This window comes from Desmodus rotundus, chromosome 3 (genome assembly GCF_022682495.2).
Source record: "Desmodus rotundus isolate HL8 chromosome 3, HLdesRot8A.1, whole genome shotgun sequence".
Taxonomy (NCBI): domain Eukaryota; kingdom Metazoa; phylum Chordata; class Mammalia; order Chiroptera; family Phyllostomidae; genus Desmodus; species Desmodus rotundus.
In genome coordinates, this window is record NC_071389.1 from 103,093,224 (window position 1) to 103,120,446 (window position 27,223).

At 39.4% G+C, this 27,223-nt stretch overlaps 1 protein-coding gene and 1 pseudogene across 1 annotated transcript in view; one reads left to right on the plus strand and one right to left on the minus strand.

Moving 5' to 3' along the window:
• CPAP (centrosome assembly and centriole elongation protein) overlaps window positions 1–27,223 on the minus strand; it is a 76,773-nt gene that overhangs the window by 14,938 nt on the left and 34,612 nt on the right. Inside the window, exons 13-16 of the mRNA XM_053920688.2 lie at window positions 26,975–27,107; window positions 23,602–23,767; window positions 15,370–15,618; window positions 11,651–11,735 (exon numbers count right to left, since the gene is read on the minus strand). Coding sequence (XP_053776663.1) covers window positions 11,651–11,735; window positions 15,370–15,618; window positions 23,602–23,767; window positions 26,975–27,107 — 633 coding nt within the window. The remainder of the gene's footprint in view (window positions 1–11,650; window positions 11,736–15,369; window positions 15,619–23,601; window positions 23,768–26,974; window positions 27,108–27,223) is intronic.
• Window positions 18,684–19,187, plus strand: LOC112296200 (NADH dehydrogenase [ubiquinone] 1 alpha subcomplex subunit 3 pseudogene; annotated as a pseudogene).

Below are 27,223 nucleotides of genomic sequence, written 5' to 3' on the forward strand. Positions count from 1 at the left end.
AGGACTGAGAAAAAGTGAAAAGGGGTTAAGGGAACTGCAGGACAACATGAATCGTAACAATATCCGTATAATAGGGATACCAGCAGAAGAAGAGCAAGGTATAGAAAACCTGTTTGAAAAAGTAAAGATGGAAAACTTCCCAAATTTGATGAAAGAAAGAGCAACACAAATCTACAAACTACAGAGAATCCGAATTAAGAGTAACCCAAAAAGGCCCACTTCAAGACACATCATAACCAAAATGGTAAAATTCCAAGACAAACAGGATCTTAAAGGCAGCAAGGGAGAAACAGGAGGTAACATACAAGAGAGCCCACATAAGACTAGCAGCTGACTTCTCAATGGAAACGCTCCAAGCCAAAAGGGAATGGCAAGGAATATTCCAAGTAATAAAATAAAAAGGCCTACAAGTAGACTACAAAAGGAGCCTCAAAAAATACACCTTCTCCAAACCAGATCTTCAAAGGATGCTAAAGGGTCTGCTTTAAGAAAAGAAAAAAAAGGGTGAGAGAAAGAGGAACACAGGTATGAAAAAATGGCAATGAGTAAGTACCTATCAATAATATCCTTAAATATAAATGGATTAAATAAAAGATATAGAATAACTGAATGGATAAGAAAGCATGACCCACACATATGCTGCCTACAAGAGACCCACACCTCAGAAAAAAAGACATATACAGACTGAAAGTGAAGGGCTTGAAACAAATATTCCAAGCAAAAGGACAGGAAAAAAAAATTTAAAAAGCCAGGGTAGCAATACTCATATCAGACAAAACAGATTTCAAAAAAAGAGCCATAAAAAGAGACCCAGAAGAACACTTCATAATAATCAAGGAAAGAGTCCATCGAGAAGACAAAAACATTGTAAATATATATGCACCCAACATAGGAGCACCCAAATACATAAAGAAAATCTTGGAGGACTTCATGAAAGGTATTCAGCAACACAATTATAGGGGATTTTAACATCCCACTGTCAAAAATGGATACAGCTTGCAAACAAAACATCAATAAAGATATCGTGGCATTAAACCATGTCCTACATCAAATGGACTAAACTGATATATATAGAACCTTTCATCCCAAAGAAACAAAATACACATTATTTTCAAATGCGAACGGAACATTTTCAAAGATAAACCACGTGTTAGGACACAAAACAAGTCTCAACAAATTCGAGAAAATTCTAACTATATCAACCATGTTCTCAGACCACAAGGGCCTGAAACGAGAAACCAACCTGAAGAAAAAAACCCAAAACACTATAACTCATGGACATTGAATAGCATGCTATTAAACAATGAATGGGTCAACAATGAGATTAAGGAAGGAATCAAAAAGTTTCTGGAAACAAATGAAAATGAACTCACAACAATCCAAAACTTATGGGACACAGCTAAGGCAGTCCTGACAGGGAAATTCATAGGAATACAGACATACTTAAAAAAGATAGAAATATTTCAAATCAACAACTTAACCCTACACCTACAAGAATGCGAGGAACAACAAAGACAGCCGAGAGCAAGTAGAAGAAAGGAAATGACCAAGATCACAGTAGAATTAAACAACATAGAGACTGAAGGAACAATTCTAAAGATCAATAAATCCAGGAGCTGGTTCTTTGAAAGGATAAACAAAATCAACAAGCCTTTAAGCAGACTCATCAAGAAGAAAACAGAGAGGACCCAAATAAACACAATCAGAAATGAAACAGGAGAGATTACAACTGATACCACAAAAATACAAAGGACTGTAAGAAATTACTACAAAGAACTATATGCCAAGAAATTTGAAAACCTAGGTGAAATGGACATATTTATAGAAAAATATTATCTTCCAAACCTCAATGAAGAAGCAGAAAACCTGAACAAACCAATAACAGATGACCAAATTGAAGCAGGAATCAAAAAACTCCTGAGAGATAAAAGCTCTGGACCAGACGGTTTCACAGGAGAATTTTATAAAACAATTAAGGAAGAGCTAACCCCTATCCTTCACAGACTATTCCAGAAAATCCAGGAAGATGGAAGACTCCCAAGATTGCCTGATGAAGCCAGCATCATCCTAATCCCAAAACCAGATAAAGACACAACAAAGAAAAGAAAACTTCAGGCCAATATCGCTGATGAACATAGATGCTAAAATTCTCAACAAAATACTGGCAAACCACATCCAGCAATACATTAAAAAGATCATACGCCATGACCAAGTGGGATTCATCCCAGAGATGCAAGGATGGTACAATATTCACAAATCAATAAACATAATACATCACATAAACAACAGCAAGACAAAAATCACATGATCATATCAATAGATACACAAAAAGCATTTGATAAGGTACAGCACCGAATTATGATAAAAACACTTAGCAAAGTGGGAGTAGGGGGAGCATTCCTCAACATAATAAAGGCTGTATATGGGAGATCTACAGCCAACATCATACTCTATGCAGAAACATTCCACACGTGGGAAATGTAGCCCAGCCCTCACTAGGAAAAGCCAGTGGGGTGCGAGGTCCAGCACACAGGACCCACACCCATGGACAGGTTCTCACGTGGGGAATCAGGCCTGCATTGTACCTAGGCTGCTATGAGACTTGCTTTTGCTAAAACTCCCTCACCTTGAATTTCAGCGGCAAATGTTTACTTCATGTCTTTAAAGTAACTTCCTAAAGTCTGTGCAAGACTTCCCAAGGATGGAGTGTAACGAGTGCAACCACTTTGCCCCTTGATCTGCATCATCCTTTTCTCTGAATTAATTAGCAGCATTCTTTCCTTTGTTATCTGTAAAAGGTAATCACCTACAGCAAACCTGTGCATAGTAAATAAGGATTATCCTCCATGTAATGTACCCAGAAAAGCAATAAAAGCCTGTCCAGGCAAGGGTCCTGGCTCTCTCTGGCCCTCTCACCCCCTCTCACCCTGAGAGTGGCCATGCCGTCACTTTTTCTCCACAGGATTTCTGTAGTCCGTGTGAATTTGTCCACTGCAGCCACTACACATGGATCCTGCAGGCCAGGGTCCACATCAATACTCAATGGGCAAAAACTTAGAGCTTTCCCACTAAGATCAGGAACAAGACAAGGATGCCCTCTCTCACCACTCCTATTCAACATAGTTTTGGAAGTCCTAGCCACAGCAATCAGACAAGAAAAAGAAGTAAAAGGCATCCAAATTGGAAAGGAGGAAGCAAAACTGTCATTGTTTGAAGATGACATGATAGTGTTCATAGAAAATCCTATAGACTCCACTAAAAAACTACCGACATAATAAGTGAATTGGGCAAAACAATGGGATACAAAGTCAATATTCAGAAATCAAACGCATTTTTGTACACCAACAATGAAATATCAGAACCAGAAATCAGAAAAAAAATCCCATTTGCTATAGCAACAAGAAAAATAAAGTACCTAGGAATAAACCAAAACAAGGAGGTAAAAGACCTGTACTCAGAAATCTACACAACACTGAAGAAAAAAACTAAAGAAGACACAAACAAATGGAAGTATATAGCGTGTTCATGGACTGGAAGAATTAACATCATCAAAATGGCCATACTACCCAAAGCAATTTATAGATTCCATGCAATCCCTATTAAAGTACCAATAACATACTTCACAGATATAGAACCAACATGTTTTTCAGAAATTTATATGAAACCATAAGCAACCCCAAATAGCTGCAGCAATTTTGAGAAAAAAGAACAAAGCAGGAGGGATCACAATACCCAATATCAAACTGTATTACAAGGCCACTGTAATCAATACAGTCTGGTACTGGCATAAGAACAGGCACATAGACCAATGGAACAGAACAGAGAGCCCAGAAATAAACCTAAGTCTCCATGGTCAATTAATAATTGACAATGGTGGCAGCAGCATAAAATGGAGTAAAAGTAGCCTCTTCAACAAATGGTGTTGAGAGATCTGGACAGCTACATGCAAAACAATGACTCGACCGAAAACGTACATTATACACAAAAATAAATTCAAGGTGGATAAAAAGACTTAAACATAAGTCATAACACAATAAAAGTCCTAGAGGAGAACACAGGCAGAAAATTCTCAGACATTCCACAGAGCAATATTTTCACCAATATGTCCCCTAGAGCAAGGGACGTAAAGGAAAGAATAAGCAAATGGAACCTCATCAAATTAAAAAGCTTCTGCATGGCTAAGGAAAACAGAATTAAAATGAAAAGAGAACCAGTTATATGAGAAAACATATTTGCAAATGATACCTCAGACAAGGGTTTGATCTCCAAAATATATAGAGAATTCACACAACTCCACTCCAGGAAGACAACCCAATTAAAAAATGGGCAAAAGACCTGAACAGACTCTTTTCCAAGGAAGACATACAGAGGGCCCAGAGACATATGAAACGATGCTCAGCATCACTAGCCATCAGAGATGCAAATTAAAACCACAATGAGATACCACTTCACACCAGTCTTAATGGCCATCATAAACAAGTCAACAAGTAGTAAGTGCTGGCAAGGCTGTGAAGAAAAGGGAACCCTAGTGCACTGTTAGTGGGAATGCAGACTGGTATAGCCACTGTGGAAAACAATATGGAATTTCTTCAGAAAACTAAAAATGGAACTGCCTTTTGAACCAGCAATTCCACTGATGGGATTATATCCTAAGAATCCTGAAACACCAATTCAAAAGAACCTATACACCACAATGTTCATAGCAGCACACTTTATAATAGCCAAGGGCTGGAAGCAACCTAAGTGCCTATCAGTAAATGAATAGATCAAAAAAATATGGTATGTTAACCAATGGAAGTCTACACAGCAGAAAGAAAGAAGGAGCTCCTACCCTTTGGACAGCATGGATGGAACTGGAGAGCATTATGCTAAGTGAAATAAACCAGGTGTTGAGGTACAAATACCACATGATGTCACCTGTAAGTGGAACCTAATCAACAAAACAAACAAGCAAGCAAAATATAACCAGAGACATTGAAATTAAGAACAATCTGACAGTAACCAGTGGGGTGGTAGGAGGGGATAATGGGTGGGAAGGGGGAAGGGTTTTTAGGAACAACTATCAGGGACACATGGACAAAACCAATGTGGGGGTGGAAGCAGGGGAGGGAGGTGGGGATGGCTGGGGTGGTGGGGAGTGGAAGCGGGTAAATGCAGACAACTGTACTTGAACAACAATAAAATAATTTTTTTTTAAATAACCTCTCTTGCTTTCACTGTTTTGCCTTCAAATAGTATTTTAATCTTTGAGATCAAGGCAATTCAAGAAAGTGCCATGAAGAAGAAACCATTTGGCATCTTAAAGACTTCATATCTCAAATAAAGTTGTTTGATGAAATGCATTGTGTACCCACTTGTCAGTGGGGGTTGCCTTTTGGATTTTCTGAAACCAAGATTAAATTCACTTTCTACCTCCAAAAAAAGGACCTTTTAAGAGAATCGTATAGGAAATGGAGAAGCCAAAGAACTTATATGTACGACCTATGGACATGAACTATGGGGGGGTAATGCAGGTAGGAGGGGGATGCAGGATGGAGGGGAATAAATGGGGGAAAATGGGACAACTGTAATAGCATAACCAATAAAATATATTTTAATAAAAGGAAAATACCAAAGATTCGATTTAAAAAAACTTTTGGAGCTAATCAACAAGTTCAGTAAAATTACAGGATAAAAATCAACATAAAGAAATCAGCTGCACTTCTGTACACTAATAATGAAACATTTGAAAAAGTAAAACTATACCATTCACAATAGCATCAAAAACAAAAAAATACCTAGTAATGATCTATAAGACAAAAACTATGAGACAGTTTTGGAAGAAATCAAAAAGACACAAATGGAAAGATATCTCATGTTCATGGATCAGAAAAAGTAATATTGTTACAATGGCCATACTACTCAAAGCCATCTAGATTCAACACAATCCACATCAAAATTCCAATGGAAATAGAAATAGGAAAAAAAATCCTAAACTTTGTATGGGACCAAAAAAGACCCCAAATAGCCAAACCAATCCTGAAAAAAAAGAACAAAGCCAGAGGCAGCACAATTCCTGATTTCAAACTACATTACAAAGCTATGCTAATTAAAACAGTATGGTTCTATCATAAAAAGAGACACACAAACCCATGAAGCACAATAGAGCGCTCAAAATCAAACCTCCACATATATGGTGAACTAATACTTATTTAACAAAGGAGCCAAGAACATTCAATGGGAAACAGTCTCTTCAACAAATGGTGTTCTGAAAACTGGATATAAACACATGAAGGAAAAATGAAATTAGACCACTACCCTACAACACTGTTAAAAGTTAACTTGAAATGAATCAAAGATTTAAAACATAAGACATGAAACCATAAAACTTCTAAAGAAAACATAGAAAATATGCTTCTTGACACTGGTCTTGGCAATGTATCCTTGGATACAACACCATAGGCACAAACAAAAGCAAAAATCAACAAATCAAAAATCATCAAACTTAAAAGCTTCCACTCAGCAAAGGAAACAATCAACAAAATGAAGAGGCAACCTACCAAATGGTAGAAAATTTTTGCAAACCATATATCCAATAAGGGGTTAATATCCAAAAAAACCAATCCAATTAAAATATGGGCAGAGAGCCCTGTCCCATGTGGCTCAGTGAACTGAGTGCTGGACTGTGAACCAAAGGGTTGCTGGTTCAATTCCCAGTCAAGGCACAGGCCTGGGTTGTGGGCCAGGTCTCCAGGAGGGGATGCATGACAGGCAACACTCATTTTTAAAAAAAAAAAACAAAAAACATGGGCAGAGAAACTAGACACACATTTTCCAAAAGCCACCCAAATGGCCAACAGGTACACAAAATGATGCTCAACATCACTAATCATCAGAGAAATGCAAATCAAAAACCACAATGAGGTATTACCCCACAACTGTCAGAATGACTATCATCAAGAAGACAAAGAGGCCCTGACCGGTGTGGTTCAGTGGGCTGGACATTGTCCCGCAAACTAAAGGTCACCAGTTCCATTCCCTGTCAGGGTACGTGCCTGGATTGTTGGCCAGATCCCTAGCTGGGGGTGTGTGAGAGGCAACTAATCAATGTTTCCCTCACACATCAATGTTTCTCTCCCTCTCTTTCTCCCTTCCCCTCTCTCTAAAAATAAATAAAATCTTTAAAAAAAAAATAAAAGACAAGAGATAAATGTTGGCAAACATGTGGGATAAAGGGAACCCTGGTACACTGTTGGTGAGAATGCAAAGTGGTGCAGCTGCTATAGAAAATAGTATGGAGGTTCCTCAAAAAAATAAGAATAGAACTACCATATGATCCAGCACCTCCGTTCTTGGGTCTATATTCAAGAACTGAAAAGGAAAACGGGATCTGAAGAGATCTCTGCACTCCCATGTTCGCTGCAGCATTATTCACAATAGCCAAGGTATGGAAACTGAAGTGTCCATCAGCGGATAAATGGATAAGGAAGATGGGCATACATATACAATGGGACATTATTCGACCATGATAAAGAAGAAAATCCTGCCACTTCCAACAATGTGGATAAACCTTGAGGGCATTACACTAAATGAGATAAGTGAGATAAAGACAAAAATTGTGTGATATCACTTATATGTGGAATGTTTAAAAAAAGCAAACTCATAAAAACAGAATGAAATGCTGGTTACCAAAAACGGGCAGGTGGGAGTATGGGAAAGATGCTGAAGGGTATGAAGTTGGAACATAAATCCTAGAGTGCTAATGCACAGTATAGTGAAAATATAGACAATAAGACCATATCACAATCACCAAACTTACTAAAAGATCAGGTCTTAATATTCCAACCTCTAAAAAGAGATGATAGTTATGTAATGGTGACAGAGGTACTAATTATTGCTACATGAGTAATGATAATATATAAATGTATCAAATCAATATGCTGTACAACTTAAATTTCTACAATGTTATATATCAAATATATTTCTATTTAAAAAAGATTAAAAATTTCAGTTCAACAAAAGATTCTATAAAAAGTAAAAAGACAAACCCTGGACTGGGAGAAGATATCTGTAATATAGCTGTCAAAGGAATAAACAGAGGCAAAGGTTGTCAACCTTAGTTAGGTTGTCAATATTTAGTAATGTGGGTGATGCAAATTAAAACTATGATGAGATACTGTTACACTAGCCCCAAAATGACTAAAATTTAAGTCTGACAATAGCAAGTATTAACAAGGTCTGGAGCAAAGGAAACACATAACATTGCTGATGAGAAAGTAAAATCACCTTGGAAAATATTTTAGCAAAATCTAATAGTGTTAAAGGTATTCCTCCCAATTACCCAGCAATCCAGCCCTAGGGATATGCCCTACAGAAATTAACGTGCATACCAGAAATGTGTAACAATGTTCACAGCACCACTCCTGAACATCCTGAAGGATGTAACATCCTGAAACTTAAAAATAATAAATAAACCATCAAAAGAGAAAAGTAAATTGTACTGTATTTATACATGGAATACCCCCGGGCAGTGAAAATTCATGAACTAGAGCTGCAGATCAGGATGACTGAATCTCAAAAGCAATGTATAGTGAAAGATGATGATGAAATACACATATGCTCAGTATGACTGTTCAGAAAGCTCAAAAACTAGTAAAATACTTTTTCAGGGCTACACCTATGGGAATGGAAACTACAAGAAAAGCACTGTGATATGATCATGGAAAGGTTGGGTCTCAGTGCCTCTAATCTATTTCTTGATTTAGCTAGTGGTTATCCAAGTTTTTCCTTTATAATTGTCAAACTGCATATGTTATATCCACTTTTCTAAATTTAATTCACAAAAATAAGTTCTAAAAATTCCAGGCAGATTAAAGACCCAGTTGTGAAAACAACAGTTCATAGGAGAAAATGGCATATTTGTGATTGAATATTGAGTATTTCCTAAAATCATGAAAAAAGATAGATAAATTCAATATTAAAAGAAAAAACATGTATATGAAAAACAACCTGGAGGTTGGGAACCAAGATGGCAGCGTAGGTAGACACACAGAGCCTCCTCGCACAACCAGAACTGACAGAAAAATCGAACGGCAAGGAAGTCCGACACCAAGGAAATAAAAAATAAACATTCATCCAGACCAGTAGGAGGGGCGGAGACGGGCACCAGGGCAGAGAGGACTCGCATGGCCGTGGCGTGACCAAGACTGGTGGAGATAAACCGGACAAACAGCGGGGAGTGAAGCAGACCGCACAACCCAGGGCTCCAGCTCGGGGAAATAAAGCCTCAAACCTCTGATTGAAAACACCTGTGGGGGTTGGGGCGGCAGCAGGAGAAACTCCCAGCCTCAAAGGAGAGGTCATTGGAGAGACCCACAGGGGCCTAGAGTGTGCACAAGCCCACCCACTCGGGAACCAGCACCAGAGGGGCCCAGTTTGATTGTGGGTAGCGGAGTGAAAGACTGAAATCCGGTGGAGAGTGGAGCGGGCGCCATTGCTCCCTCTCAGCCCCTCTCCCACGTACAGTGTCACAGTGCAGCAACCAATGTTACCCCGCCCCAGGGAACACCTAAGGCTCCGACCCTTAAAGGAACAGACGCGCCAAGACAAAAAAAAAAAAGGCCCAAATGAAGCCTATGCTAAGAGAGACAAAGGAAAATGTATAGGGAACCAATAGTGATGCGAAGGAAACTGGGACTCATATCAACGGTGTGGACCAGAAGGAAGAAAGAAACATCCAATCAGAAAAGAATGAAGAAACAAGAATTCGGAAAAATGAGGACAGGGTTAGGAACCTCCAGGACATCTTGAAACGTTCCAACATCCGAATTATAGGGGTGCCAGAAGGAGAAGAGAAGAACAAAAAATTGAAAACTTATTTGAACAAATAATGAAGGAGAACTTGCCTCATCTGGCAAAGGAAATAGACTTCCAGGAAGTCCAGGAAGCTCAGAGAGTCCCAAAGAAGCTGGACCCAAGGAGGAGCACACCAAGGCACATCATAATTACATTCCCCAAGATGAAACAGAAGGAGAGAATCTTAGAAGCAGCAAGAGAAAAGGACAGTTACCTACAAAGGACTTCCCATAAGACTGTCAGCTGATTCCTCCAAAGAGACCTTACAGGCAAGAAGGGGCTGGCAAGAAGTATTCCAAGTCATGAAAGGCAAGGACCTACATCCAAGATTACTGTATCCAGCAAAGCTATCATTTAGAATGGAAAGGCAAGGTGCCTCGTTAGCGCAGTAGGTAGCGCTTCAGTCTCATAGAATGGAAAGGCAGATAAAGTGCTTCTCAGATAAGGTCAAGTTCAAGGAGTTCATCATCACCAAGCCCTTCTTATATGAAATGTTAAAGGGAGTTACCTAAGAAAAAGAAGATAAAAAATAGGAACAGTAAGAATGACAGCAAACTCACAGTTATTAACGACCACACCTAAAACAAAAACAAGAGCAAACTAGGCAAACAACTAGAACAGGAACAGAACCATAGAGTTGGAGATCACATGGAGGATTGTCAATAGGGGATTGGGAGGGGGAGAGGGGGGGAAAGGTACAGAGAATAAGTAGCATAGATGATAGGTGGAAAATAGACAGGGGGAGGGTAAGAATAGTGTAGGAAATGTAGAAGCCAAAGAACTTATAAGTATGACCCATGGACATGAACTATAGGGGGGGAATGTGGGAGGGAGGGGGTGGGCAGGATGGAGTGGAGTGAGGGGGGCAGGAAATGGGACAACTGTAATAGCATAATCAATAAATATATATTTTAAAAAAAAAGAAAAGAAAAGAAAAACACAACCTGAAAAGCTACACCAGGATAGCGAGATGATACTGGCAGTGCTTTTAAGTGACAGGATTAGTGCACAGAATAACTAACTTCAATGAAGAGAAACACACACATTTTACCCCTTCTCAAAGTTACAAATGAAATGAAGAGGCAAGCCACAAAAGAGGAAATCTAAATGCCTACTAACTATTCAAAATGATGCCCACGTGACCTTACCACTACTCAAGGAAACGATATTAAAATTACACTGACCCACCATTTCACACCCATGTGATTGGCCAAAATTGTAAAGTCTGACCAGTTCAAGGGTTGGCAAGCACAACACATTCTGCTGATGGTATAATTAAAGAACAAACAACAACAAAAAATAACCACACCTGGTAAAACCACTTGGCAGAGCAAAAGGAAAACCTCCTGCACTTGCACAAAGCTGTTGCTATGACCCAACATCCAACTCTTAACAGGTACCCCAAAGAAACTCACAAAATCAAGACTTTCTGCAGTCCTGTGCATGCTACTAACAAACTGTGAGAAAACTTGAATGTCCATCAGCCAGGAAACACACATGGAATATGTATAGCTATTAAAATCAATAAACTAGAGTTTATATGTGTTAATGTGGTAAGTCTTAAAATATGAAGAGGAAAAAGCAAATTGCAGAGGGATAACATAAATTATGGAAACAATACTCTTGATTTATGAACACAATATAGTAAAAGAATGAGAAACGAGCATGGGAATACCATGGGGGTAGAAATTAGGTGGGAGAGTGGGATACACAGGGGCATCAATTATACTGAGTGTTTCACTTTTTAAGTTGGGTGTAAATTCTCTATTCTTTAAATTCCTGAAATGTCTTTTAAAAAGATCATGCAACTTCTTACCTTGTATGGGCAAATTATTTTTCTTGGATTGTTCTTGCTGGGTTCCAGAAGAATTTTGTCTCTTTTGAATTCGAACAGATGAATTCTATAGTAGGAGATAATTGAATATAAAATTAGTGTTAGTCTACATATTGGTACAATGGATGAAACTAACATACTCAGCTTGCAATGAGAATGTTTTAAGTATGTTCATTTACATTGTTTTCATTTATCACTAGAGACCAGAGTGAACAACACACACACACACGCCCCACATCTGGAAGGAAATACATTCAATCCTCAAGTTATAGGCATAATAGACAATGTAAAATGAAACAGTCTTCTGTGACTGATACCAGATTAGCCAGAGGAGAGGGCAGGACCTCATGGTCACCATCAGCAAAATCCCCTTATCTTGGCCTCTCCAGTGAATACTTCCATCACCGTCCTGCTCTAACTGAACTCTAACTCCCACTGAGACTGTTCACCACTGTCCTTTGCAAGGATGGAGGTTTTTCAAGGTCCTCAGAGCTCACAACCCTAGATTTAGAGGTAGGACACTTGTCTTCCTTGCTCCCCATCACTGCTTCCAACCAAATCTCTTTCCCTCCTTCCTACCCACTCCCGCCCAGCTCCAAGTCACATGGCCGTGTACTCATCCACAGTGTACTCCTCCTTTCCTGATGATGCTCCAGCTCGGTAGCTTCCACCTCCTGACCTACCCTCCCTCCAGTCTCAGCTGTGCACTACCGTGGGGAAACTCTAGAACTGTCATCATCACTATCTTCAACTACCAATAACTGTTTAATTTCAAAGCAGTTGAATTCACAATGTGAGGCATGAAATTATTAGCCTTGTCTATTCAAAAAGCCAGTGCCATTTAGTGCTCAAGTATTTAGGGGTAAGATGCCATGATTTCTGAAATTACCTTCAAATGGACCAGCAAAGTACATACATACACATAATATAGCAAAACGTTAACAGTGATTCAATCTAGACAAGTATTTCACGTGTTCATCAGACTGTTCTTTCAAATGCCTGTTTGAGGAGGAAGGGAGAATTCCACTTTCAGACTATCACAGCTTATCCTTCAGCTCATTCCTTTAATACCCTAACTCCAACAAGGCTTATAGCCAACAGGGTCCTACAAGTCATTGATCCATGTGTTCTGTCTCTCACAACCTTGCAGCCTATGCCCTTCTTAAGTACGTTAAATTCTTGTGGGTCACTGCATACTGTAAACTTCCAAGCCCCTCTTCTCCTGGGTGGTATTTCCCTGATGACCACACTTCTCCTAAAACATGACTCTTCACCAACCTACACCCAAAAAGCCAAACAAGAAAAAAGTAATGCAAGCCATTCTTAATGGAAATAATGATCTCTAACCTCCGTGGGCCCCCAGTGCCACCCAGGACTCAGACTACACTTCCCAGTCGCTTGGCTTTCCTCTCTTACACAACTATTTCACACTTTCTCCCATGTTCTCCATCCTCACTCTTAGTAGAGAATCATGCTTCCCACTTCACTGAGAAAGTTAAAGCATCAAGAGGAAACTCCCTACCCACTGGCACCACACATCTATCCCTGGATCCAGACCTTGGACCTTGTTATTGGACTCAAACTGCCCATGCTCCTGGCAAGGCCAGCCTCTCCATTCCCTCAATCCCATTTCCCCTCACGTGTAACACTGCATCCACAACTCTCCCCCTTTCTCCTGCATCTTTTTCCTCTCTACTTAACCAATTCTACCAATACAACAACATTTGTTAATTCCCCATCTTAAAAACAAATATAACCTCCCTTAGAGACATACTACTCCTTCTCTTTACATTTACTGTAGAACTTTTCTACACAGATCTCATATTCTGTCTGAAACTTCTCCCCATTCCCTCTTGTCCTGTAGGGCTTTTATTTCAACATCTCTGCTTAGTAAACCCAATGACCAACCTTCTGTCCTCAACTTACTTAGCAGCAGCCTTAGACGCCAAAGATCACCCTTTCCTCGAGGGCCTTGCTCAACTTGGCTCATAGGACACCATCAGGCCTCCTTTCCTTCCTATACCCTGGCTGTTTGTTCTCCTCACCCCTAGCTTCTCACCCTCAGCCTCGCTTTTGGCCTCAGTCACCTCTCTCGGCCCAAAGCTTCACCACACATACTGATGACCCCAAACTTCAAGCTCCAGCCTGACTTTCCCTGATCCCTGCATAACATCTCTACATGATTATCTCCTTAGCCTTTCAAACTCACCTTGTCTGCACAGGAGCTCCTCATGTCCACAGCCCTAAGTAATATATGCTGTCTTCTTGTGGACTCTCATAACAAATGGAAACTCTTAATTAAGCAAAAACTACACTAAACTGGAAAGCCATTCCAATTCCTGACTCCTTTCTTGCGGTCACTCCCCCTATCCAGTTCAGTAATAAATCCCATCCAGTTCTCAACCCCTCCAATGCCACTCCCCCAGTCTAAGCCACTGTCATCTGTGGTCTGAATCACTGCAACAGTGCCCCCTGATGTTCCTGATTGGGCCCATAGTTTCCCCGCCCCCTTGTGTCTACAACAGAGAGTGAGCTTACAAAGAGAGAGGATTAGGCCACCACTTCCATCAAAGCCCTGCAAGGACTCCCCATGACACTCAGAGAAAAAAGCCCAAGTGCTTACAGAAAATATTAAGGCCTAATAAAATCTGCACCTGCCACCCTTCATCATCCTATCTCTGATGTCGTCCCTACTATTCTCCCCACTTACTCTGCTCCAGCCTTACAGTAAATCCTCACGTAAAATCCTTGATAGGTTCTGCAATTTTATCAGGCTAATTGATAAAACTAAGAGTTAAGTTCCCAGCATCATCTCTGTATCGAAAGGACACTATTCAAGGACCTGCTGTACCAGCCTCCGGCCTTGTTCAGCCTCAGGCCCTCCAGGCAGACAGCCTCCAGGCCAGGGGCTCCTGTGCCTGCTCCGATTTTCACCCAGGTTCCAGCCTGGCTTAGACCCACTTCAGCCTTTATTCAAATGTCACTTTCTCAGTAAGGCCTTGGGTGGCCATCCTACCTATAACTGCAACACCCCAAACAGCTATTCCCCCTTCTTGCTTTTTCTCCTTAGTTTTCACCACTATGTCACACACCATATATTTTATTTACCTTTACTATTTATAATCTTTCTGACACTGGAATATTAAGTTCCAAGAAGGCAAGGACATTTGCCTGTTTTGTTCATTGCTTTCTTTATCTGCAGTGCCTGGCAAGTAAGAGTTGTGAGCAGATGGATGAAACACCAATTACTTGACTCGAAAGGGTCACACAAATGTGACTCTCTGCAAACACTTCCCTTGACCTGCTTTAACTCAGAATGTCTGCCTGCTGTTGATAGTAACCCCTTTATAAAAATTATGCAAGTGAATTTGAAAACTATCTATATAGCAATACTCAAACTTTTTTTAATTACAGTAAAATATATATAACATAACATTTACTATCTTTAACCATGTTAAAGTGCTCAGGTCAGTGGCCTTAAGTACATTCACACTGTCACGTAACCATCACCACCATGCATCCAAAGAACTCTCTTCAACTTATAAAACTGAAACTCTGTCCCCATTAAACACCACCCCTTCATTCTCCCCTCCCCACAGCCCTGCCAACCACCCTTCTACTTTCTGTCTCTATGAATCTGACTGCCCAAATATTTAACATCTCTCCCTAACCTGACAAAGCCGCCTAGTCTCCAAACCTACCATGGACGCCTCTTTCTTCATGGCAGTCCCACACTGACCGATCTTGGTGCTGCCCTCAGCGGCTTCCGCTTTCTTCCATGCATCAAGTCGGAATCTTTCCATCACTTTTATTTCTTCCCGGAGATCTGTGTTCTCTTTGACCAGCATTTCTATCTGGCTCCTAAGACGGCCATGTGTACTTGACCATTTTGCTTCCTTTCTTTTCAAATCTTCCTGTAAATCTGCTATCTGCTGTTTCAAAGCCTGCCCCTCCCCCAAAAAAGAATTACTAGAATTAAAATAATGTCATAGAAGAGTACAGCTAGTGTAGCACAGAGAACAGAAAAGGCAAGGCTCGATCACATTCCAATAATACTGGCATTTTCAGGAAAGGGAATAAGAGTTCAGGCTAGAGCCTCACTTCATACCAGCAACAAAATTAATTCCAGGAATCAGGGGAAGGAGGAGACAGGCGCCATGTAGGAGTTCACTGCAGTAACATGACTCTGAGATAATAAAGGTCTAAACTAAGATATTAACTGAAATAAATGAGATGAATAGGGAATATCTGGTGAAGAAAAAATTAATAGGAATTAATTACTAACTGAAGGAAGAAGAGCTGAGGTAAAGGGAAGAATAAAAGATTCAAAGTCAAAACTACCAGCCTTGAAAACTGATTCTACTGGGAATTTATAAAAAACAGGTTTTAAGAAAATGAGTTGTTTTAGATGGATTAGATGACGTAAATGAAGAAACTCCTGGAAATGTCTAGAAGCAATCTGCAACTGTACAAAGAGAATAAAGATGGAGGTAAGAACTAAAGAGAGATGGGCAGCTGGCTATACAGCATATGTAGGTGCAAGTCAGAGGAGTGACTGGCAGCTGAGGAAAGGAGTATAGACAGAAGCTGGAAGCATTCTCCACCACCCACCAGAGAACCCACTCAGATATGAGACTGAAGGCAGTGAGAATTCTAACCACGTCATTAACATACACAGACAACCTGACATCCACCCATACTCACGTAAACCTCACAACAGCCAACAAAGTTCTGTTGCAGTGAACATTATGAATGGTAAGAAAGGAAACAGCCTTACTGCTGACATGAAAAAGTTACAGTAGTCTGGACAGAAGATCAAACCAGCCACAACATTCCCTTAAGCCAAAGCATAAAGAGTAAGATCCTAACTCTCTTCAATTCTATAAAAGCTAAGAGAGGTGAGAAGGCTGCAAAAGAAAAGTATGAAGCCAGCAGAGGTTGGTTCATAAGGTTTTAGGAAACAAGCAGTCTCCATAACATAGAAGTACAAGGTGAAGCACCAAGTAATCCAGAAGATCTAGCCAAGATGATTTATGAAGGTGGCTATATCAACAACAGATTTTCAGTGTAGACAAAACAGCCTTATATTGGAAGGAGATGCCATCTACGACCTTCACAGCTAGAGAGAAGTCAATGCCTGGCTTCAAAACTTCCAAGGACGGGCTGACCCTCTTGTTAAGGGATAAGGCAGCTGGTGAATTTATGTTGAAGCCAGTGCTTACTTACCATTCTGACAACCGTACGGCCCTTAAGAATTATGCTAAATCTACTCTGCCTGTGTTCTATAAACAAAGCCTGGATGACAGCACATTGTTTACAGTATTGTTTACTGAATATTTTAAGCATACTGCTGTGACCTGCTCAGGAAAAAAGGTTCCTATTACTGCTCACTGACAATGCACCTGATCACCCAAGAGCTCTGATGGAGATGTACCAAGAGATTAATGTTGTTTTCATGCCTGCTAACACAACATCCATTCTGCAGCCCATGGATCAAAGGTAATTTTGACTTTCAAGTCGTACTAATTAAGAAATACATTTTATAAGATTATAGCTGCCATAGACAATGATTCCTCTGATGGATGTGGGCAAACTAAAATTGAAAACCTCTGGAAAGGATTCACCTTTCTCAATGCCATCAATCACATTGATGATTCATGGGAAGAGGTCAAAATACTGGGTTGGCCAAAGAGTCCATTTAGGTTTTTTTCCATAAAATAAGGGATACATTTTTCATTTTCAGCAATAACTTTATTGATATGGATATTCTGAGTATGTCGGCTATCTCCCACTATTGACTTCTAGTGGGTAGAGGCCAGGGGTACTGCTAAACATCTTCCAATGCATAAGACTTTCCACAGCAAAGAATTATTTGGCTAAAATGTCAATAGTACCAAGAAACTTCACAAACCACTTTTGACATGTTTGATCAGTCACTGCACCTTCTCCATACACTGCACAAATCTTTTTTGCATTTTAGTTGCATTTTTTACCATTCTTCAAATTATAAAACATAATAAGCTGAAAATGTTGCATATTTTCTTCCATTTTCAACACTAAAATGGCTGCACAAAAATTCACCAATTTGGTAATTTTTTAAACGCACTCTGATATGACAGCTGTCACAACACAATCTAACAAAATTGTTTCGAATGAAGTTAAAGACAACTAAGCACTACTACAGCCATCGTATAGAAAAAACTAAACAAACTTTTCAGCCGACCCAATATTAACATTAACAGGAATTTGGAAGAAGTTGATTCCAACCCTCAAGGATGACTAAGAACTTCTAGACATCAGTGGAGGAAGTAACTACAGATGTGGAAATAGTAAGAGAACTTGAATTAGAAGTGTAGCCTGAAGATGTTACTGAGTTGCTGCACTCTCATGCTAAAACTTTAATGGATGAGGAGTTGCGTATTATGGATAAGCAGAGAGTGGTTTCTTGAGACGAAATCTTGGTGAAGAAGCTGTGAAGATGTTAAATGACAAGAAAGGATTTAGAATATTACATTAAGTTAATCAATAAAGCAGTGACAGGGTCTGAGAGAACTGACACCAACATTGAAAGAAGTTCTACTGTGGCTAAAATGCTACCAAACCATCACATGCTACAGAGAAATCATTCATGAAAGGAAGAGTCAATCCATGCAGCAAACTTCACTGTTGTCTCATTTTAAGCAATTGCCACCTGAGCAGTCGGCAACCATCAACATCAAGGCAAGACCCTCCACCAGCAGAAAGACAATGACTCACTGAAGGCCTGTTGGCATTTTTTAGCAATAAAGTATTTTATATAAGGTATGTACTTTGTTTTTTTTAGACACAATGCTATTGCACACTTAAAAGAGACTACAGTATAGTGTAAACATAATTTTTATATGCGATGGAAGACCAAAATATTCATGGGACTTGCTTTGTTGGGGTGGTCTGAAACTGAACCCACTGTTACACCTGTACACCTCTTTAATTAATCTTTAAATGATTTAATAAGTGGAAGTGGGCCAAGACCAAGATGGCTGGGAGACTTGCTGCCTTCCTCAAGAACACCTGGCCCAAGGAGCCAGTGCTGGTCATGTCCTTCACCATCAGGGGCCTCGCTATAATTCTGTCCCCTTCAGTCCCTACACCAAGTATACCACAAGAAGCAACCAAGTGACACCCTACATATATCCAGTGCCTGTCCAAGATGATGGGAATAAGCCCAACGTGCCCAGCCACCCCCAAGATCCCAAGGGCCCAAGCTTGGAGTGGCTGAAGAAACCGTGAACAGCTCCACGACAGAGAGGAGGTCCCCTTCACTGTGCCCCCAATAAAAATGTGAAAACCAAAAACATAAGTGGAAGCATATCAATAAGTAAAGTTTTCAATTAAGTGTATACTTGTTTTTAAAGTATGTATTTGCAGAGCAGAGGTAGAAAGAAGGGTAAGTATATTCAATAGGAAATTATGAATAAGCCATTAGTTTAAGAAAAAGAAGGTAGTATACCAACAACAGAAACAAATAATGAACATCCATGGCTATACACAACATACCAAGTCTTTTGAAAAGTGTCCAATACTTAAATCAACACTAACAAAGTAGAAAGAGGATTCAACAAAAACTTGGCAAATTATGAAATAGTCTAACATCTTAAAGAGGAAAGCTAACTCACCAAATCTCTAGGATATGAGACCTCTACATCAAAACCATCCAGAACCTTCTGCAATGACAGATGTGTCCTGAACCTGCACTGTCCAATATGATAGCTACCAGTGGCTACTGAGCACTTGAAATGTGGCTGATGTCACTGGGAAACTGAATTTGTAGTTTAATTTCAATTAACTTCAATTGAAATAGTCACATGTGGCTAAGGACGAGCAGACTGGAAAGAACTGGCTGAGAGAATAAGAGGATACATGGTTTGAGGGAAAGGCACCAGGTTACAATTAAGTAAAATCTATGTGTTATTCTCATCAAAGTAAATAAAACCACAATAGAAAGCTCCTCTACTATAGTTTGAATCACAACGGAAGAAGAAATCTCAATTATGGCAAAGAAGGGAAGGTGGGGGGAGTCAATCTTACAATCTCGGGTGGTCTAAGAAGGTTGGCTTTTTTTCCTTTTGGGTCTTGTAAGGTTTTCATAACATAGCCAAGTATTGCTCTATTCCTGGGAGACTCAGAAACAATAAAAATGAAATGACAAACCCATTATGCAGATATTTTAGAATAGCTTGTGGTTTTAAATTTAGTGAAAAATTTTCTGATAGCTGAATTTGATTTTAACTACTATTTAAAGTATTTGAAGTCTTCATAAAAAATCATGCTAAATTTGTATTATAGATTATAACAGTTCTCTATAATCTAGAGAATATATTTTAAAAAGAAATTCAAGTAAGTTTAATATCAATATTTAATCTTTTACCTAGCAAGCAAAGAGCAAAAATACTCTAATAATTGCCAGTATAATTAAAAGTTGAAACAATATTTATGAAGGGATAAACCTTGTAATATCTACGAATGTACGTACCAACACCTTTTAACCTAGAAATTTCACTTCCAGGAACTTATCCTATAGATATACTTGAGTATGTAACCTACATGGGGACAAGAATGAATTCATTTTGTTTACACCTGTATTCCTAGCACATGCCTGCTACATCACAGGTATTCAATAACCCCGTGCAAAATAACTAAGTAAAAGAATGATTGTGAACTGATATGAGTACAAGATTATTCAGGACAGCACTCTTGATAGAAAGAAAAAGAACAGAAACAACATAATTATTTAGTTAAGTAAATTATGGCACACCCACATATTTACCACTGAATTCTATCCAATGGGAAAATAAAAAATGAGGATGCTCTTTATGTTAGGATAACTTCTTTTTTAAAAAAGCATATATACACACATATGTATATATACGTGTGTGTGTGTGTATGCATTTGCTTAGAATTACAAGATTCATAACAGTGGTTATCTCAAAAGAGAAGAAAATTGGGCGCCAGAACAAGGGTGAGAGCAAGAGATTGCACTACACAGCCTTTTTTTGGAAAAAAAAAAAATTAAATTGTTAAAGTCTAAAAGATTTAATAAACCAAGCATTAACCAAAACATAGCACATGTTTCTCCCCACAAAGTAAAAATATAAACACTCTCATCAAAATGGCATGTGATAACTTAAGCTACAGGTGTGCAGATGAGATTGTTCAAAGATGGTGTACTACAGAAAGGAAGAAAGCAAAGGATGGGACTCAGAAATACTGGTATTTAAAATATGGAATTAGGAACTTCCGGCCAACATGGAGGCATAGGTAGACATACTGTGCCTCCTCGCACAACCAAAAGAAGGACAACAACAATTTAAAAACAAAAAACAACCATAACTGACAGAAAATCGAACTGTATGGAAGTCCGACAACCAAGGAGATAAAGAAGACACATTCATCCAGACCGGTAGGAGGGGTGGAGAGGACTCATGGCAAGGTGGCGGCTGGCAGACCCAGTGAGGTGGCAGATTGTGGAGCATGGCAGGCAAAGCTGCAGCTGGCCGGGGAGGCAGCACCTGGTGGACCCACTGACAGACCACCCAACCCAGGGCTCCAGCCCCGGGAAATAAAGCCTCAAACCTCTGATTGAAAATACCTGTGGGGGTCGAGGCAGCAGGAGAAACTCCCAGCCTCACAGGAGAGTTCGTTGGAGAGACCCACAGAGGCCTAGAGCGTGCACAAGCCCACCCACTCGGAAAGCAGCAGGAGAAGGGCCCAATTTGATCATGGGTAGTGGAGGGAGTGACTGAAAACCGGCAGAGAGTAGAGCAAGTGCCACTGCTCCCTATCGGACCCCTCCCTCACATACAGTGTCACAGTGCAGCAACAAGCAGTACCCCACCCTGTTGAACACCTAAGGCTCCGTCCGCCCCTTTATGTAACAGGTGCACCAAGACAAAAAAAAAAAGGCCAAAATCTGTTCAAAAAAAGAACATCCAAAATCTGTTTTGATCTGTTCAAAAATGAAAGACAGATCAAAGCTCCAGAAAAACTACAACTAAGCAATGAAGAGATAGCCAACCTATCAGATGCACAGTTCAAAACACTGGTAATCAGGAAGCTCACAGAATTGGTTGAATTTGGTTGCCAATTAGATGAAAAAATGGAAACTATCAAAGGAAAATGTACAGGGAACCAACAGTGATGGGAAGGAAACTGGAACTCAAATCAACGGTGTGGACCAGAAGGAAGAAAGAAACATCCAACCAGAAAAGAATGAAGAAACAAAAATTCAAAAAAATGAGGACAGGGTTAGGAACCTCCAGGACATCTTCAAACCTTCCAACATCCAAATTATAGGGATGCCAGAAGGAGAAGAGGAAGAGCAAAAAATTGAAAACTTATTTGAACAAATAATGAAGGAGAACTTCCTCAGTCTGGCAAAGGAAATAGACTTCCAGGAAGTCCAGGAAGCTCAGAGAGTCCCAAAGAAGTTGGACCCAAGGAGGAACACACCAAGAATATCATAATTACATTAGTGAAGATTTAAAGAGAAGGAGAGAATCTTAGAAGCAGCAAGAGAAAAGGACACAGTTCCCTACAAAGGACTTCCCATAAGACTATCAGCTGATTTCTCCAAAGAGACCTTACAGGCAAGAAGAGGCTGGCAAGAAGTATTCCAAGTCATGAAAGGCAAGGGCCTACATCCAAGATTACTGTATCCAGCAAAGCTTTCATTTAGAACGGAAGGGCAGATAAGGTGCCTCTCAGAGAAGGTCAAGTTCAAGGAGTTCATCATCACCAAGACATTATTATATGAAATGTTAAAGGGACTTATCTAAGAAAAAGAAGATAAAAAATAGGAACAGTAAAAATGACAGCAAACTCACAGTTATTAACAACCACACCTAAAACAAAAACAAAAGAAAACTAAGCAAACAACTAGAACAGGAACAGAACCACAGAAATGGAGATCACATGGAGGGTTATCAACAGGGGAGTGGGAGGGTGAGAGAGCGGTGGAAGGTACAGAGAATAAGTAGCATAAATGGTAAGTAGAAAATAGACAGGGGGAGGGTAAGCATACTATAGGAAATGTAGAAGCCAAAGAACTAATGTGTATGACCCATGGACATGAACTATAGGGGGGGAATGTGGGAGGGAGGGGGTGTGCAGGGGGGGGAGTAAAAGGAGGGAAATGAAGGGGAAGTGGAGTGAAGGGAGGGAAATGGGACAACTGTAATAGCATAATCAATAAAATATATTTAAAAAAATATGGAATTGGAAGATGACTTTGCATTTTATGCTGTAAGCAAGGGATAGCCATTAAAAATTTTTCTCTTGGTAAACTGAAGTTTTTTCTCTCAATGAGTTCCAGTTACATCCACTTTGTTCTTTTGTACTTAGTTCTTTGGAAATCTTTGCATATGCCAAAGTCATGAATATATTCACCTATATATTTTCTATAGTTTAGCTAAAAATGCATTAGTTCTTTTTTAAGAACTACATTCCTCTGATCATGTCCATTTCTAACTTTGAAATGAAGAGGTCTGATAATTTGGCCTACCATTTTATAAGTTTTAGAATTAAACACCAATTTAGTATATAAGAAGCCTTAAATATTTGTAAATAAATAAAACTAACAGTAGGTTAGTTCTGTGGTAGGTTAAACAAATTAATACAACATTACACCAGTGAACTTCCAACTCCTGGCTTATTAATTCATTCATTTCACTATCATAGTCTTTTTTTTTGAAAGCCTTTAGTAAGAGAATATTTTACTCTTTAAAAGCCAGACTACAAAGATGTTCCTAATGCAGTGTCTCAGACAGACAACTTGTTGAGCCAATGCATGATTAATAAATTGATACCAATGTCTCTTTGACACATTAAATAACTCTAAAATTCTTATAGGACTGTCATCTTCACTAATTTATATGAGTATATAAGTATCGGTATACCTGTATTTCTTCACGCTCCTTTTTATCTGGAAAAGTTCTTGCAGCTGTAGTATACATTTCAAAAACTTTGCGTTTATTTTGTAGCTTCCTCATTTCTTCCCTTTTAAATTCTTTTATTCGAACCAATTCTTTTGCCTTCTGTTGTTCAAAGTCTGCAATATCTTTCCTAAAATGACCAAACCATGTTATCTAAGGGATTACACCTCAATAATCTAAGAAGACCATCTCAATATAATAACCCACATGTGGCACCAAAATGTAACACCAGTGACAGTCTAGAAATGAGGAGCTGCTAGTCTTACTTAATCCATCCTCAATCTAAAGCATTGAAATAACAGCCAATTAACTCAATAAAGCACCCCTTCAACAAGCATCTACTGGGCACCTGCTATACATCAAGCAGTACACTGGAAGAACCACAGCAAAAAAAATCCTAAACATCCTTACTCCCATGAAGCTTCTTACATCTAATGGGAGAGACGGCAATAATACAATAAATAAGTAAATATATGGAACACTGTAAGTATTGAGGAAGAACATAAGCAAGGAATCAGGTTAGAGAATATCAGGATAGGGGATTAAAATTATGATGGTGTCACCTTACTGAGACAATATTTGAAGTAAAACCTGAAGAAAATGAGAGAATAGCCATGAGGATATTTGGACAAAACAGTTCAGGCAGAGGGAAGACCACATGCAAAAACCATGAGGTAGGAATATGCCTGATGTGTTCAAAGAACAGCCAGGCAGCCAGTGTGGCTAAAATAGTGAGATAGAGTCAGAGGGGGAAAAAAAACCCCAAGAACCAGATTAACTGGGTCTTATGCGCCACTTGAGGACTTTGGTATCTGGCTGAGGAGAGTGCTGAACAGAGGGACTGTCATAACACACATTCATTCTTCATGCTGTGTTAAGAGCACAGGGAGAGTGGTATCAGCAAGATGATGGAATAGGAGGTCCCTGGCTAACATCCCCCTACATAAACAACAATCCAACAGCCATCCAAGAACATAAGTGCTTTTGGGGAAGCTCTAGGATTCAGGTAGGAGGTCTGGAAACTCTGGTAAAGCCAAGATATCAAGGACACTTAGAGAAGGCAGGCCCATGCCCCAGTGGCAGACTTACTAAACATGGTCCTGGCTGCAAAATGCAAACAGCCTAGCTCCCGTATGGACTCAGCCCCAGCTCCATCCACCAGGGAACTCAGGAAGAGCCACACCTATCTATGCCCCAATAAGAGGCCCACAGACCTCAGTCCCAACTACAGATCCTGAAACAGCCCTGTGACCTGGCTCTAGCCTGCTATACTGTGATACTGGAAAGAGTCCTGCCCACCCAGGCTCCCAGCAGGAAGATATCTAGGAAATGGCAGAGGTCACACTTATCCTTACCCATGGTAACTGATCCCCCTGCCTACAGATGACAACAGTGGGCCCAGAAGTAGCCCCATGACCTATTACCTACCCTCCAGCCCTGCTTGACCATGGACATAAAAGCAGTCCTGCCCAACCAGGGGTCTAGTCCCTGTCTACCTGCACCCCTGGTAACAGGCCTGCCCACTGTGGACCCCACTGTGGACCCAGAAGCAGCCATATGACCTGGCTACAATCCCATTCAACTGGGATCCTGGAGGTATAGTGGATCCTGGATCAAGGACCCAGCAGGAGAAGGTAAAGACCTGCCAAAACCAATCTGTAAAAACAGGAAGAGGTTATTTGCTCTTTCAAATGAAAAGACATCAACACAAGGCTACACAGATCTTGAAGAATCAGACAAACATGACACCACCAAAAGAAACTAATAAAGCTCCAGTAACTGATCCCAAAGAAACGGAGATCTACAAATTTCCTGACAAAGAGTTCAAAATACGTGTTTTAAAGAAGCTCAGCAAGGTACAATAGAACATAGATGAACAACCCAACAAAATCAGGAAAACAATACATGAAACAAAATGAGAAGTTCAACAAAGAAAAATCATAAAAGAGAACCCAACAAAAATTCTTAAGCTGAGAAAACAATGGATGAAGTAAAAAAAGGAAAAAGTGCAACAGAAACCTTCAACAGCAAACCCACCCCAGCAGAAGTAAGAATCTGTGAACTAGAAGACAGATAACTTGAAATTATAGTTAAAGGAGAAAAAAGAATGAAGAAAGCCTCCAGGATTTATGGAACAACAAGGAATGACCCAATATACACATTGCACCAGTGTCAGAAGAAGAAAAATAGCACACAAAATCAACAAACCCTTAGCTAGACAAAAAAAAAAGAAAGAAAAAGAGATACTCAAATAAGTATCATAAATGAAAGAGATGACATTACAAGAGATGCCTCAGAAATAGAAAAGATCATATTATCCACAATTATAATCCAAAAAAATTGGATAACCTAGAAGAAATGGATTGATTTCTAAAACCATACAACCTACCAACTCTAAATCTAGAAGTAGAAAGCCTGAACAGACCAGTAACAATTGATTGAATCAGTAAAAATCTCCCAACAAGGAAAAGTCCAGGACCAGATGGTTTCGCAGGTAAATTCTATCAAACATTCGAAGGATTAATACCAATTCTTAAACTCTTCCTAAAAAGGAAAAGGGAACACTTCCAAACTCATTTTATGAGACTAGCATCACTACTACCAAACCCAGAGACACCACAAGAATACAACAGGACAATACCCCTGATGAACATAGATATAAAAATCCTCAATGAATTAGGAAACCAAATTCAAGAGCACATTAAAAGGATTACACAGGATGACCAAGTGGGATGCATCCCTTAAATGCAAGGTTGGTTCAACATATGATCCAGCAATTCCACCCTGGGTACATATCCAAAAGAATTATAAAAACAGAAACGTGAATAGCTATTTGTACACCAATGATAATAGCATTATTCACAATAACCAAAACTCAAATGTCCAGCTGCAAGCCAAGGAATGCTAAGGGTGACAGCAACCACTAGAAGATAGGAGAAAAGGCATGGCTCTGTTGATACCTTGACTTTGAACTTCTAAGCCTCCAGAATCATGAGAAAATAATTTCCTGCTGGTTTAAACCATCCAGTTAGTATGTACTTTGTTAAAGCGGCCCTAAGAAATTAATACACTGGCCAATGTAGTACTTAAATTCATAACCCCAAAATGCCTTTCAAATTTCAATTTGTAATCTCATCACCAAGAGAATTTCCCTTTTAACAAAGCTTTGACCACAATGGGTCATTTTATTTAGATAAAAAATTCATATGTGGTACAGATTTCATTTCCATTTATATTAATGGATTGACAAAAATTATTTCCAGTATTCTAGACATGATCTTAAAGATACTAACTGAACCACTGTATATTTTTTTCCAACTTACTGACACAAACTTACCTGAGTTTTTCCAAGGCACTTTCTCGTTCAATGTGAAGTTTAGCTAAAGATGTGTTCTCAGCTTTAAATTTTTCTATTTCCATTTCCAATTCAATAACTTTCTCTCTCAAAACTTGAGATCGAGCACTGCCACCTATAAAACAGGCCATAAATATTGAACTTCTCAAGAGGCCTTCAGCAGCAAAAACACTAGCTAGCTATTACTACTAAGAGCCAAAAATATGGTAAGTACCCCATTAAAATGCATTA